This window comes from Protomyctophum parallelum (genome assembly GCF_964188405.1).
Source record: "Protomyctophum parallelum genome assembly, chromosome: 14".
Lineage (NCBI taxonomy): Eukaryota > Metazoa > Chordata > Actinopteri > Myctophiformes > Myctophidae > Protomyctophum > Protomyctophum parallelum.
The window spans coordinates 7651180-7666765 of NC_139709.1; the positions used below are offsets into that span (position 1 = coordinate 7651180).

General features: G+C 45.2%; 1 protein-coding gene across 1 annotated transcript in view; it reads left to right on the forward strand.

The window, feature by feature from the left end:
- The window catches only part of ptprsb (protein tyrosine phosphatase receptor type Sb), a 139295-nt gene that overhangs the window by 107334 nt on the left and 16375 nt on the right, over window positions 1-15586 (forward strand). The window contains exons 18-20 of the mRNA XM_083782502.1: window positions 1445-1456; window positions 2708-2820; window positions 12703-12800. Of these exons, the coding sequence (XP_083638628.1) occupies window positions 1445-1456; window positions 2708-2820; window positions 12703-12800 (223 nt within the window). The remainder of the gene's footprint in view (window positions 1-1444; window positions 1457-2707; window positions 2821-12702; window positions 12801-15586) is intronic.

The following is a 15586-nucleotide window of genomic DNA, read 5'->3' on the forward strand; positions in this document are numbered from 1 at the left end:
CTTTAGCTATTGAAAAATAGCAGATCTACAAGCTCATATCGCGCCACCGAGTGGCGCGATACGAGCTTGTAGGTCTTCTATTTTTTTTTTTAATCGAACAACGACTGACATTTTTAGAATCTGATCTCAGGTCAGAATGGGTTGATCAGACCAGTGTGTGTCCAGTGGAAACCTCGTATGAATCTGATCTCAGGTCAGAATGGGTTAACAAGAAGATGCCATTTTACGTTTTAAACATATTTGGATGATCGCTATACTATTGTTGGCAGCAATAATTGTGCCATGTAATTGTCTTGTCGTCCCATCCCAAGACTTTTCCAAAAGGTTTACATATTAGTTGTATTTTTCTTACTGTCTGTGTGTACTCTATGCCAGAGTGCCAAAGGCACATTTCCATTTGATGTTCAATTTAATGGACTATTACGTTTTCGTTAACTTTTAAGATTTGAGCTGAGAACTCGAAAACCCTTCAAGCCTTTTTTTCCCCTCAGAATTAGAGTTTTCACTCATGATTCTATTCCAAAACCGGAGCATCAAACTAAGCAAGTGGTGTATTTTGTATTGTATGTATCTGTGATACATTTTTAGTACATTTTACATTTTACATTCTACATTTTGTGTGAAAAGAAAAGGCAAAAAAACATGTAAAATATGTCCTGTCTAAGGCGCTGGCTCTCTCACACACCCACACGCACACACACACACACACACACACACACACGCACACACACACGCACGCACGCACGCACGCACGCACGCACGCGCGCACACACACACACACCCCTACACTGCAGATATACGTTTGAAGCGAAGGGAGTATAAAACATTCCACCGAGGTTTAGCTGAAAAACCCTTTGGGATTAAGCTTCTATCCATCACGCTTTGCTCTCGCCCATTCCAGCCGTTTAGGGAGGATATCCCACTTGATGTTGGAGGCCTTTGTCGGCTCGGCATATAAAAGCCTGTAATTTATGCTCGTGCGTCGAGGAAACAGCAGATCTGCAAGCTCACGGCACGTCGTGACCTTGCAGCCTAGTTTGGCTGTTCTTTCCACGCGGTGCAGTCGTACGACGAAGCTTCGCTCATTCTTATGCCGTCGCCGCAAAGAACAAAAAAACCCAAAACAAAAGCGCCACAAACAGTCCTGTTTGATATGCAGCGAAGGATCTCAGAGTGTTCCTCTCTCTCCGTTCAGAGCAGACACCTGTCAAACGGCCTGCCCGTACCGTACCGTACGTCCCTCTGCATGCGGACGCTGCTACGTCTGCTACCGGCTAGCCAAGGCTTTTCTGAATACTAATGCAAAGTATTGATTTCCTTGTGTAACAAACAATGTCCCTGTTTCCTTCCCTTTCTGTATGCAATTACCCCCCCTCCCTCCCCTCCCCAAATCGCCCCCACCCCCTCCCCCAACACGCACACACCCGTTTCATTGTGGAAGCAGCAAGCCTGACAGGTGAGATTTAAGCTAACGTCAAGTTTCTGTGTGTCGCTTTTCTTTCTAAAGTCCTTCTTTAGATGAATTTGTGTTTGTTTTTGCTCGAGGAAACAACACCACAGGATGTCCAGAAAATGTATGTCTGTACTCTAGTAGTGAGGGATATAGTTTTTGTTTGTTTGCTACAGTATAATGAGTGTTACATAGTTCTAGATAGGACTTGTTGCTATACAGTTGCTATACACTATACTCATTGCTATTATATACAGTGTTGACTGTTAGTTCAGTAACAGAGCTACGTATCCCTGTTTCTCCAGCTCTGTTAGTAAACAGAGTGTGATTTCATTTGATTTCATTAGACGTGATTAATTGTGATCCTTAATTGGTCTGGGACAAACATACATTGCATGCATATCTTGCTTGCATGCATTGCATGCTTTTCTTAAAATGGATCGTTGCATTTTCAGCTTGGGATTTTAGAGAGAGATTTGTTTCCGAGCAGACGAGAGATCCCATGCATACATTCAGGAGAGAGAATAACCCATTCTGACCGGGCACCCATTTTGGTGTTGGCATCATGTCGTGCTTTAGCTATTGAAAAATAGCAGACCTACAAGCTCGTATCGCGCCACCGAGTGGCGCGATACGAGCTTGTAGGTCTGCTATTTTTGAAAAAAATCGAAGAACGACTGACATTTTTAGAATCTGATCTCGGGTCAGAATGGGTTCGTCAGACCAGTGTGTGTCCGGCGGAAACCTCATATGAATCTGATCTCAGGTCAGAATGGGATAAACAATTGTTATTGGAAATGATGAAACACAAAGACGGAAAATTGGTCCTGGGACGCTATAAAATTGAAACTGATAAATGAGTTCTCTCTCCTCTTTGACTGAAATTGGCAACCCACCAGGAAATATATTACTTTTTTTTCCTTTTTTTTGTTTAAGCTGGAGAGACGGGGAGTATAACCTTTGTTTGTGTGTGTGTGTGTGTGTGTGTGTGTGTGTGTGTGTGTGTGTGTGTGTGTGTGTGTGTGTGTGTGTGTGACTGTGTGTGTGACTGTGTGTGTGACTGTGTGTGTGTGTGTGTGTGTGTGTGTGTGTGTGTGTGTGTGTGTGTGTGTGTGTGTGTGTGTGTGTGTGTGTGTGCGTGCGTGTGTGTGTGTGTGTGTGTGTGCGTGTGTGTGTGCGTGTGTGTGTGTGTGCGTGTGCGTGTGTGCGTTCTCTGCTCTGTTCTACCGTTCGTTCAACTCACTGGTCCCTGAGAAGCAAGCGCAAAGACTCTGAGCCCGGCACCAAGAGCCTTCTGGGTAATGCAGAGATGATGGCGCACCACCCCACCGACCCCGTGGAGATGAGACGCATCAACTTCCAGACCCCCGGTACGCACCATAGACTGTAAAGAAATATGGACAAAGTGTTCTCTGGGTCTGATATGGACGTAAAATGAGGCCTGTCATGTCCTTGAATTGTAAATCGCCATCTTTCTAGATCCGTTTGGGCCCAGCTGGCCATTGGCTGATCCAGACAACGAGACGGGACTTCCCCCCCTTCTTCTTCGTTGGTTTTTATTTTGACTCGAGTGGGTGGGGGATCCCGTTTATAGACTGTAACGGTAGCCACGCCCCTCAGAACATACGCAACTTTATGGTAATTATTTTAATAAATGGGACCATAATTTTCCAAAAATATTATGACATTAGAAATGAGACTTTAAACTAGTGACTGGAAGCAGAAAGTATTCATGACCATGTTTATTAAGGTAATACAGTCTAGGTGAAGTTGGGCCCAAATACATGGATCTCTATGGAGCTATGGGGTTTTTTGAGCCCAATGACAGCGCCACAACAGGCCATTATATGAATTTTCAGGAAATCCCGATTTCCTTAGTGGCTTCACAAAGTCTGACTGCCCCCCTGGTACGCACAAAGCTCCATACTCCTATACCATTTCAACCTCCAGGCCCCCGGTACGCACAAAGCTCCACACTCCTATACCATTTCAACCTCCAGACCCCCGGTACGCACAAAGCTCCACAATCCTATACCATTTCAACCTCCAGACCCCCGGTACGCACAAAGCTCCACAATCCTATACCATTTCAACTTCCAGACCCCCGGTACGCACAAAGCTCCACAATCCTATACCATTTCAACTTCCAGACCCCCGGTACGCACAAAGCTCCACAATCCTATACCATTTCAACTTCCAGACCCCCGGTACGCACAAAGCTCCACAACCCTATACCATTTCAACCTCCAGACCCCCGGTGCGTGCAAATGCTAACGAGCTAAAATGAGGCCAATCCTTGCTCTAGAAAATGTTCCAGTGTTCCAATCGGTATCACCGGATGATCACAAATGACCTCCGAACATCGCGATTTGTTCAAAACCACGGACAGCGGCGTAGTTTCCGAGAAAATGAGCCTGCAAAGGCAGCGGCAAATACAGAAACAGTGCTCATGGCGAGGCCTTAGCAAGCGTCCGTATAGCAGCCGCAGAGATTCCAAGGATGAAACACAGCGAGGCTTTCTTATAGCGATATGAAACAACATTGCATTGAACAATGGAACTTTTGTTTATTTCTGTTTGCCTGTTTTAGGCAAGAATGTTAAAAAAATGAATGGACATTTTTTCAACATGGAAACGATTGACGATTCTGCAAATTATCTCCAATATTTGTGAGGCGATCATGAAATAACAAAAATGACAAAAGTACACTAGCTGCCCACCTCCGCAGAGTCTAGGGTTCGAATCCACCGCGGTACATCCGGCCGGCTTTGTCGAGTGACTATCTATACAAACTCAATCTGCCTGCGAAGCCGGTGCAAGCTACGTCCTCCCAGTGGGGGCTCCTCACTGCTAGGTGAGTCAGAAGGATACAACAGCAGTGTGGAGAAGAAAAGATTGGCATAACGTTGTGTGTGTGTGTGTGTGTGTGTGTGTGTGTGCGTGTGCGTGTGCGTGTGCGTGTGCGTGTGCGTGTGCGTGTGCGTGCGCGTGCGCGTGCGTGTGCGTGTGCTCACTCATGCGTGAGAGAGAGAGCATGCTGTGTGACATGACAAGCAAGACAAACCGAACAGCCATCGTCTGAATCATGTGGTCATGTATTTTTAATGACCTGGCGCTGTTGGCTACATTCTTAGCTGCTGTCATGTGAACATGGTGCTTGTTGCTACATTGATGTGTCTGTAAAACATTATGATTGGCTCGTGTCGTTGTCTGTCTGTGAGAGGCTTGTGACACACTGACTCAAACACTCGCCCGTCCCACTGAAAATGAATTACCGAGACATGTCAGTCACTCTGAAACAGCCCTTTGTCTGCATTTCTTACTTCTATTACTAAATATTAGATATTTTGAAGAGATAAGATACGATTTTTTTCACCAGATTTTCTGCCTTTATTGATCGTACAGTAGAGAGAGACAGGAAACGTAAACGGGGAGAGAGAGACAGCATCAGATGCCGTAGGGCTCGGGAATAGATCTGCTATTTAATGAAGAATCGTGAAAATGTGGCACAGATCTTTGAATATATATTCTTACAGAGTGAATGTTTTCAACTAGAATCTTTGCTTCTGTGGGGGTCCCTGGAATAACATATTGTCAGATGGGGGTCAGCGGCCAATATACATATATTTTTGGGGGTCCATGAAAATGTTTGAGAACCACTGACATAGAAACAGAGGGTTTTTCAGAAACTGTCAGGATTTAGAAGACATTTGTAGAATAGTCCTCAGGTCTAAATGGGTTAACCACTATAAGCCAGCAAACCCCCTTTTTTGAACCATGTTAACATCACCAATCTTCTATGGGGTAACTTCAACCCTGGCACAAAATAGTTTCAGATGAATTTCCGCAACCAATTACATACAGTAATTCATGTGGGGATCCTTGACATGGGGAAAAAAAGTTTCACAAAGTTGCTGAGGCATTAGTCTGAGAACGTTTTAGCTATCTCATGTGTTTTGTAAAGTTCACATGGAGTGTGGGGGGGGGGGGGCATGTTTGGCCCTGGGCACCACACTGCCTGCGGGCGGCCCTGGGATTTACCCAGCCGCCCTGAGCGTGCACACACACACACACACACACACACACACACACACACACACACACACACACACACTCTCTCTCTCTCTCTCCTCTCTCTCTCTCTCTCCTCTCTCTCTCTCTCTCTCTCTCTCTCTCTCTCTCTCTCTCTCTCTCTCTCTCTCTCTCTCTCTCTCTCTCTCTCTCTCTCCTCTCTCTCTCTCTCTCTCTCTCTCTCTCTCTCTCTCTGCTTGCTGCATTTACTAGATAAATATACAAAATAATTCACCCCCTACCAGCAGTTTTCTTTTTCATTTTTCCTGGCCTTTTAACCCCTTTTAGACCAGGAACCCGATATGTTGCTATGTACAGTATATAGCAATATACATTTTTGGTATTTTGTATTTTTATAAATATTAGTTGTTATTATAATAGTTTTGCAGAAAACCTAATGGGTTAAATCAGTATTTTCTCATACTTTCAAGATTCTTTTAAAAAATATCTAAAATAGCAGCTGTACAAGCCCACAGTGCAGCATGTGAGCTTGTATTTAAAATGGAAAGTGAAACAGACGCTTCCCCGGGTTTTAATGGGTTAATAGTCATCATCTATAATCTATATTCACAGCTGCATCCATACATAAACATAGAGCATTTTCTCCCTGTTAATAATGGCTTTAATTTAGCATTTTGCATAATTTAATGTTCATACTTTCTCCATAGAAAATTCCGATTTGCCTGAATTATTGACTGGCTAAACCTCATCGTGCGGTTAATAAATCATGGCCATTAGAATTTTGTTTAGTAAACTAATCTTTTCTTCAATGACGTGCATGTTCATGCGTGTACATTTGGGACGTACATTTGGGACTCAGAGCTATTGTCAGATTTAAGAAGGGGTAAACAAAAATATTGCGACCATGCATGCCGCATGCAGCATGCGGTTGTACGATAAGCTGTGAGCCTCTAGCTCTCTGTTGGCCAGTGAACTGTGCTGTGCTGTGCTGTGCTGTGCTGTGCGGTGCTGTGCTGTGCTGTGCTGTGCTGTGCTGTGCTGTGCTGTGCTGTGCTGTGCTGTGCTGTGCTGTGCTGTGCTGTGCTGTGCTGTGCTGTGCTGTGCTGTGCGGTGCGGTGCGGTGCGGTGCGGTGCGGTGCGGTGCGGCGTGCGGTGCGGTGCTGTGCTGTGCTGTGCTGTGCTGTACCGTGCGGTACGGTGCGGTACGGTACGTCCAGTGCAGTGCAGTGCAGACTAACATCAAACACTACACTAAATGAAGACAGACAGGCAGGGAGACAGGCAGGAGGGGAGACAGGCGGGAGGCGAGACAGGCAGGCAGGGAGACGGAACAGGGAGACATGTGTAAGTCCCTTTCTTAACTCTTTCCATTTTGTTTGCATCTCATTTTGCATCTTGTGGTTGGATGTTATTCAGTGATCTTTAGTTGTAGTTTTAGTTTTACATCTTGTGGTTGGATGTTATTCAGTGATCTTTAATTGTAGTTTAATCTTGTGGTTGGATGTTATTCAGTGATCTTTAATTGTAGTTTCATCTTGTGGTTGGATGTTATTCAGTGATCTTTAGTTGTAGTTTCATCTCTAATGTGTGGTTGGATGTTATTCAGTGATCTTTAGTTGTAGTTTCATCTTGTGGTTGGATGTTATTCAGTGATCTTTAGTTGTAGTTTCATCTTGTGGTTGGATGTTATTCAGTGATCTTTAGTTGTAGTTTCATCTTGTGGTTGGATGTCATTCAGTGATCTTTAGTTGTAGTTTCATCTCTAATGTGTGGTTGGATGTTATTCAGTGATCTTTAGTTGTAGTTTCATCTTGTGGTTGGATGTTATTCAGTGATCTTTAGTTGTAGTTTCATCTCTAATGTGTGGTTGGATGTTATTCAGTGATCTTTAGTTGTAGTTTCATCTTGTGGTTGGATGTTATTCAGTGATCTTTAGTTGTAGTTTCATCTCTAATGTGTGGTTGGATGTCATTCAGTGATCTTTAGTTGTAGTTTCATCTCTAATGTGTGGTTGGATGTTATTCAGTGATCTTTAGTTGTAGTTTCATCTCTAATGTGTGGTTGGATGTTATTCAGTGATCTTTAGTTGTAGTTTCATCTCTAATGTGTGGTTGGATGTTATTCAGTGATCTTTAGTTGTAGTTTCATCTCTAATGTGTGGTTGGATGTCATTCAGTGATCTTTAGTTGTAGTTTCATCTCTAATGTGTGGTTGGATGTTATTCAGTGATCTTTAGTTGTAGTTTCATCTCTAATGTGTGGTTGGATGTTATTCAGTGATCTTTAGTTGTAGTTTCATCTCTAATGTGTGTCATATTTCTCTTTGACCTGCGAAGCACTTTGTTTGGTAAAGTGCTGGAAATGAATTCATTATCACTATCATTATGGAGCCGGTTCAGTGACTCAGAGACGCCATGTCTCAGGACTGACTCATGGCAGAAAGACAGCATGATACACACACACACACAGACACGCACACACACACACACACACACACACACACACACACACACACACACACACAGAGACACACGCACACGCCCACACACCCCCACCTGCCAGACCCCCCATGTCCCTCTCAAACAACAACATACACCTGGGCTGCACAGTGGATAGCGTGCATCTCACCGCTATCTCCATATTTATATTTTATTGGCACTTTATCTAGTTTATTTTTATTTTTTATTATGCCATAATAATAGAAGCTCTATAGTCAATACCAAGATGTACAAAGGAGATGGGAAATTACACGTGCGTGCGTGTGCATGCCTGTGTGTGTTGTGTGTGTGTGTGTGTGTGTGTGTGTGTGTGTGTGTGTGTGTGTGTGTATCATGGCTCTCCTCCACCTCTCCTGCGGTGTGTGGAATCTAACGGCACAGCTGCACAGCTCCTGGCATCACTACGTCTTCCTGTCCCCCGCAGTCATTCCATCAACAACCTCCACCATGGCACGCACGCACGCACGCACGTTCGTATGCAAGCGCTTCGTATGCAAGCGCTTCGTATGCAAGCGCTTCGGTGAATAGTGCTATATAAATGCAGTCCATTTACCATTTAAAATCACTCAAAAGTATATGCTTAAAAAGAAAAGAAGAAAAAACACAAACAATACATATACAAGGGTACAAATTACCAAGTAATTTCTTTCAAAATAAATTGTTGTTTTTTTTTGTTGACAATTTGAAGGATTTAGCACAGAAACATTTCTGGGTAATGGCGGTTCAGACGCAGCGATCGGGGGGTCGTGTCCCCGTGGCTGACAGCGAGAACAGCGACCCACACCGCCGTATAGCCGCTAGCTAGCAACACGCGTAGCAACGTTTTGTTCCACCACCAAAGCCTTGAGCCAATCCCTTTCATCATCAGCCATGTTGTCACTTAATCTGCGGCTGAAGGCCCAGTGGTAGTGTCTTTGAGGCCCTAGATATAAAACTAGACAACAGAATAGAAGTGCACCTCATCTCTTTCACTCTCTAAGCGATCTGTCTTTCATGTGCGGCGGCAGCCTTGAGTCCCCTCCCACCACCACCACCGCTACCACGCACCCACTCCCTCTCCTTTGATTTTCTTTGTTAAACCGTTGCAACCGGAAAAGCATTTGTGTCATTCTGGATTTGAACCACTTGAACATAGCAGATCTACAAGCTCATTTCGTGCCGCACTATGAGCTTGTAGATCTGCTATTTCTGATAAATGTGTGCAAATCTGTGCAAATCTTTGAATATATTGCTTTAAAGTGATCATATTAACTAAAATCTTTGCTCCTGGGGCTCATAATGCATAATGCATAATAATCTTGAAACAGATTGAGAACCATCGACATAGAAACATAATATATAGTTTTATTTTCAGAAATCTGTCAGGATTTAGAAGCCGTTATAGAATCGGCCTCAGGTCTTCATGGCTTAAGAAGCTTGGAAGGAAAGCGAGGTGGGTTTTGATGAAATTACTTTCAAACAAAAAAAAGCTGTGTGATCTCTTCAGGGGGTGGGGGCGGGGGGGGGGGGAGATTACCTGTGGAAGGACTGGAGTGCTGTAGTCAGTGGTAAAAATGCTGGTACAAATTCAAACAGCCAGCTAAGCACCCTGATGATTCAGTGGTGTGTGAAGTAACTCAATACATACTCAAGTGTTTCCGTGCCTCTAATGCTGCATTCACATGGGATCAGGCAAACGGCACCACACCTATTTAAAAAGATTAAAAAATATTTTAACATTGAATGCCGGGCTGCCGATTCTGGATGCCGGGCTGCCGTGCCGTCCTGTTCCCAGATTGGCTCAGATGTCATTTATCATGTTTATTTGAGAACACTGATGTGTTTCAGAGCAGACTAAAAAGCCTATATACACTGGATCCATTGGAACAGCTGTAGTAGAATGTATTGTGTGTGCAACTGTGCGTGTCGATTCGGCAGTACACGCCAACAAACACACAGTAGAATGTGTGTGTGCGTGTCAATTCGACAGTACACAGCAACAAACACACAGTAGACCCATTCTGACCGGGCACCCATTTTGGTGTCAGCATCATGTTATGCTTTAGCTATTGAAAAATAGCAGATCTACAAGCTCATATCGCGCCACCGAGTGGCGCGATACGAGCTTGTAGGTCTGCTATTTTTTTTAAATCGAAGAGCGACTGACATTTTTAGAATCTGATCTCAGGTCAGAATGGGTTCATCAGACCAGTGTGTGTCCAGTGGAAACCCTCATATGAATCTGATCTCAGGTCAGAATGGGTTAAATGTGTGTGTGCGTGTCACGTCGGCAGTACACACCAACAAACACACAGTCACAGTCCGCTAGTTACAGACTAGTCCTAGTTTGAAGAAATATAACACCTGAAACAAATATATCAAGAATATGGCCTCAGTCGTAACGGCAGCAGTCCAATCGAACAAACCCAAAAACGCAGCGTGGAAGAAAATCACTGATGCGGTAGATGCGGTAGTGAATCTCTGCCGTCATTGACTACTTTAAACGACACATCCTCAGTGCTGAAAACCTTGAAACTTGCATACTTACATAACTAAAAAGTATTTTGGCGGAATGCGCGCGTGGTCCGTTTCCCCACAATGCTGCAGAATGAATAGACTTGCCAAACATTGCGCGTCTCTCACAGTCCCTGCGGGCCCGAAATCTATGTTATGACGGGAATAGGGTTTGAATATTAATTTCACCCAGTGCTGAGGACATGGCGCCCTGGAGACATGGGCGTGTGCGCTGCTGTTTTGCAAACCGAAAATCCTCTCTCTCTCTCTGTCTCTGTCTTGTATATGAATGAGCCTGATGTGGAGATATCTGGTTGACTGAGCTCCTGTTTTAAATGGATGACATGAGTAAACATCTAAGCTGATATGATATTTGTTTTTAATTCTTTGATTATGTCAACTGTTATAACCCAATAAGTGCAACGACTACTAGTTTATGTATCGGGTAATATGTTAGAGCGGTTGTTTTCAACCAGTGGTCCTTGAGGGGGTTCCAGGTGGTCCCCCTGCTAAATGATGGAGAGTTGGTAACCCAATGGACCCTTATAGAGCGTTGCAGTCCCGCCCCTTTCGAGGGCACCGGAAGAGAATTTCCTATTCATTTTTCCATATGCTTTTCTGGGCATAAAGGGGCGGAGCAAACTAGCGCTGGAAACCGACACCGCGTTCCTATTGGTTCACCAACCTAAGGGCCTGCCTGCCCTCCCGCGCGTGTCTACCATGGAAAGCTGTTTTATTTTTTTCTGAATATTTTGATTTAGTCTTAGTCTTTTGAATAACACACAATTTAGTCCTCTGAAAAACCTTAGTCCACTTAGTCTTTAGTCTTATTTAACAAAATTAACACCGGTGGAAAGGGTTCACATAAACGACCATGCAGACCTGACGTACGATGTGTGAGCGCTGCAGGGTACGGTCACATCAAAGTGATATGGAATGATGAATGGCGACAATTCCGGTGAGATCAGCGAACGAAAGCCCCGTGTTTATTGGTCTGCGCAAAGTTGATAAATGAGGGCTAGTGTGTGTGTGTGAGATTTGTTTTCCTCTTCGAAAAGTGGCATTCATAAAGTGTGTGTGTGTGTGTGTGTGTGTGTGTGTGTGTGTGTGTGTGTGCGCGCGCCTGTATGTGCGTGTGGCGGGTGTATATATCTTTGACGGAGCGTGCACGCCTCCTAATTATCGCTGTGTCTGTTTGCTTTCTCTGAGTCATTGCTCCTCTGATCACAGAGAAAGCAATTCATCAGAAGAAAAAAGCCTCTCCACACAGAGAGCCACTGGCCTCGCCACGTGCCAGCTAGCACGGATCAAAATGGATTTCCTGCTTCAATGATACGCGCTGTGCTTTTATTCTGTAATCATCCTGCTGTAGCCTACTCTTATTCTCTAATTATCCTCACCATGGCTGTGGCCTTATCTCGTTTAGTGGTGGAAAGTAACTATGCACATGAACTCAAGTACTGTAAGGCTTTCAGAGCCATGAGGCCCATAGCTTCGACTGTCACACCAGCGTGTGTTAACCCATTTTGGGGCGGGAACTAGCCTGGGCACCATTTCATTTGGGTATATGATCCGAGTAGGAGCGGATGATATATGGTTACGTCATGTTGTAGTATTGTTTTGTAGTCGCCAGACAGGAACAACAGGCGGAGGCAACTTCCTTTTCCCTCTCAATAAAAGCTACAGGCTACGAGAGCTTTTATTGAGAGGGAAAAAGGAAGTTGTTGCCGCCTGTTGTTCCTGTCTGGCGACTACAAAACAATACTACAACATGACGTAACCACATCATCCGCTCAAGCGTGGATCATACGGACTTTTGAAACGGAGACCAGGCTTTCCTCCGAGGCGGTGGAAAGCCTGGTGAGGCGAGGTTAGGCGGGAACCCATTTTGGTGTTAGCTATTGAAAAATAGCAGATCTACAAGCTCATAGCGCGCCACCGAGTGGCGCGCTACGAGCTTGTAGGTCTGCTATTTTTGAAAAGTCGAAGAGCGACTGACATAGAAGACTTTTTTTTTAAATCTGATCTCAGGTCAGAATGAAAACTGTCAGGATGTAGAAGACATTTTTAGAATCTGATCTCAGGTCAGAATGTGTTAACATAGGAATGAGCCTAGATGCATATCAATGGTCCTGTAGTGCAGGTGTTAAGTGACTTTTGAGAGCTTAATTCCACCATAGCATGTTCCTCTGAGGTCTCGGCCTCTAACCCTGTGTTTTTCTCCCCCCCAGGTATGATGAGTCACCCTCCCATCCCCATCAACGTGTTGGCGGAACACACAGAGCTGCTGAAAGCCAACGACAACCTGAGGCTGTCACAGGAGTACGAGGTATGAGAAACGCATCCAATGTCACATAATAAGTCCCCCAAAACCGCTACTCGCAACTACCAATATTTACAATATGAAATATACAATATGAGAAAAAAACAAGCCTGAGGTCGCTTCTAATAAGACATGACCAACACTATACTGCAGGCGACCTGTAGCTTGTAGACAGGGCTCTCTGTGGTCAGTTTATTGGCCTCTCCCCTCAGTGCTGCCTGCCCACACCTGCCCATGCTGCACATGAAGATTCTCCTCAGGTAGTTCGACAGAAGACTGCTTGTGGTCTATTGGGACACCTACAGTAGGATGTCAGGATCATCTGTGCCGGTCAGCCGGTCATGGAAGGCACGGGATGGAATCCACTTTTCTCTCGAGAGTGTGATGAAACTCGCACTTCCATGGTTTGTGGAACTCAGCTTCTTCTACGCAACGGTAGAGTCTGTTCTCAAATACGGCAGTGAATGCTGGACCTTGAAGCCAACCCTACTCAACATCAACAAGAGCACACATGTTACCAACACAAATCTGTATGATGGAATGCCAAGGGTGAGCCAGAAAATAGCAGCCAGGAGAATGAGACTAGCAGGACACTGCCAAAGACACCAAGAGCTGCCAGCCAGTAAACTAGTGCTGTGGGATCCAACACACGGGCACCGGTCACGAGGACGTCCCACGCTAACATACGTGGATGTGCTCAAGAATGACGCAGGAGCGCAAAGTACCAACGAACTGGCCAGATGTATGGAGAACCGGGATGACTGGAAACGACGATGGAGGGCTCGTCTGAGGACGACCTAGAGAGCACTGATAGAAAATAGCACATTTCTCTATTCATTGATCATTGCATTGCATCCTGTCAGGGACCATTACCTTTCTCTCACCGCATTGGCTCTTATTTTCTCATTTATAGTCATTTATAATTTAAGTGCTTAAATTCAGTTGTTTTCATTTAACCTAACCTGAATGATGAAAGTGCTTATGTAACGCTAAATTATTAAATCATTGACGCATGATTGGTAATAAATGCCACTTTAGTTTCTGGGCAATAGCGTTTCAAAAGGCACTAGCTCTCAACAAGACACACACACAACCCCCCCTCCCCGCAGGCAAAGACTTCATTATGTAATGAATTCTGGACTATATTTTCAGAGAAACAGCAATGAACACATTCTCACTGTCTAGCTGTTACAAGGGTGACGGCTGGGGACGGATTTGTCCATAGAGCACTCTGTGTGTGTGTGTGTGTGTGTGTGTGTGTGTGTGTGTGTGTGTGTGTGTGACACATTTTATTAGACATGAATGCAAACAGCACGAGTAGCTGCTGTACAGTTATACACTTATTTTTAACCCATTTTGACCTGTTTCTATCATTATGTCATCTGTCATTAGACCTACAAGCTCGAGCTTGAGCTTGAGCTTGTAGATCTGCTATTTTTAAAGGATAACACAAATCTGTAATGTTACTTTCAGAACGCAACCAAACATGAAATGTTTTAATTAATTGACTTAGTTATAGCCTACTGGATCTCTTCTCCACTAGTCCCGCCCTAATATTTTAGTCTAGTTGTATTGTAAGCTGTATTTGTTGATAAAATTACCGGTATATTTAGTCTTAGTAAATCATAGCTTAGTTCTTGTGACGTGAAGTGAGGGGCGCTCTTATCATCATACATCATCACACTGTACATCATCATACAGCTGATTCCGTGCTCAGCCATCAAATCATCACAAATGTCTTTCCTGCCAATCACTTTTGGCGTCTTCACTTTCCTGCCCTCACTTTTATATAATGTACTTTGCTCAGCCAATCAAATCATCGCCATGGGGTGATCAGCCAATCTCAAGCCAATGTTTGTGTTTTCACAAACCCGGAAAGCTGGCATATCGGAGCGCCCCTCAAAGCTGGCCTATAGGAGCGCCCCTCAAAGCTGGCATATAGGAGCGCCCCTCAAAGCTGGCCTATAGGAGCGCCCCTCAAAGCTGGCATATAGGAGGGAGCGCCCCTCAAAGCTGGCATATAGGAGCGCCCCTCAAAGCTGGCATAAAGGAGCGCCCCTCAAAGCTGGCATAAAGGAGCGCCCCTCAAAGCTGGCCTATAGGAGCGCCCCTCAAAGCTGGCCTATAGGAGCGCCCCTCAAAGCTGGCCTATAGGAGCGCCCCTCAAAGCTGGCCTATAGGAGCGCCCCTCAAAGCTGGCCTATAGGAGCGCCCCTCAAAGCTGGCATATAGGAGCGCCCCTCAAAGCTGGCCTATAGGAGCGCCCCTCAAAGCTGGCCTATAGGAGCGCCCCTCAAAGCTGGCCTATAGGAGCGCCCCTCAAAGCTGGCCTATAGGAGCGCCCCTCAAAGCTGGCCTATAGGAGCGCCCCTCAAAGCTGGCCTATAGGAGCGCCCCTCAAAGCTGACATATAGGAGCGCCCCTCAAAGCTGGCCTATAGGAGCGCCCCTCAAAGCTGGCCTATAGGAGGACCCCTCAAAGCTGGCCTATAGGAGCGCCCCTCAAAGCTGGCCTATAGGAGCGCCCCTCAAAGCTGGCCTATAGGAGCGCCCCTCAAAGCTGGCCTATAGGAGCGCCCCTCAAAGCTGGCATATAGGAGCGCCCCTCAAAGCTGGCCTATAGGAGCGCCCCTCAAAGCTGGCCTATAGGAGCGCCCCTCAAAGCTGGCATATAGGAGCGCCCCTCAAAGCTGGCCTATAGGAGCGCCCCTCAAAGCTGGCCTATAGGAGCGCCCCTCAAAAAAGGTAGTCGACCAACATTTATCGTCATAGTTTTAGTCGGCGAAATGAACA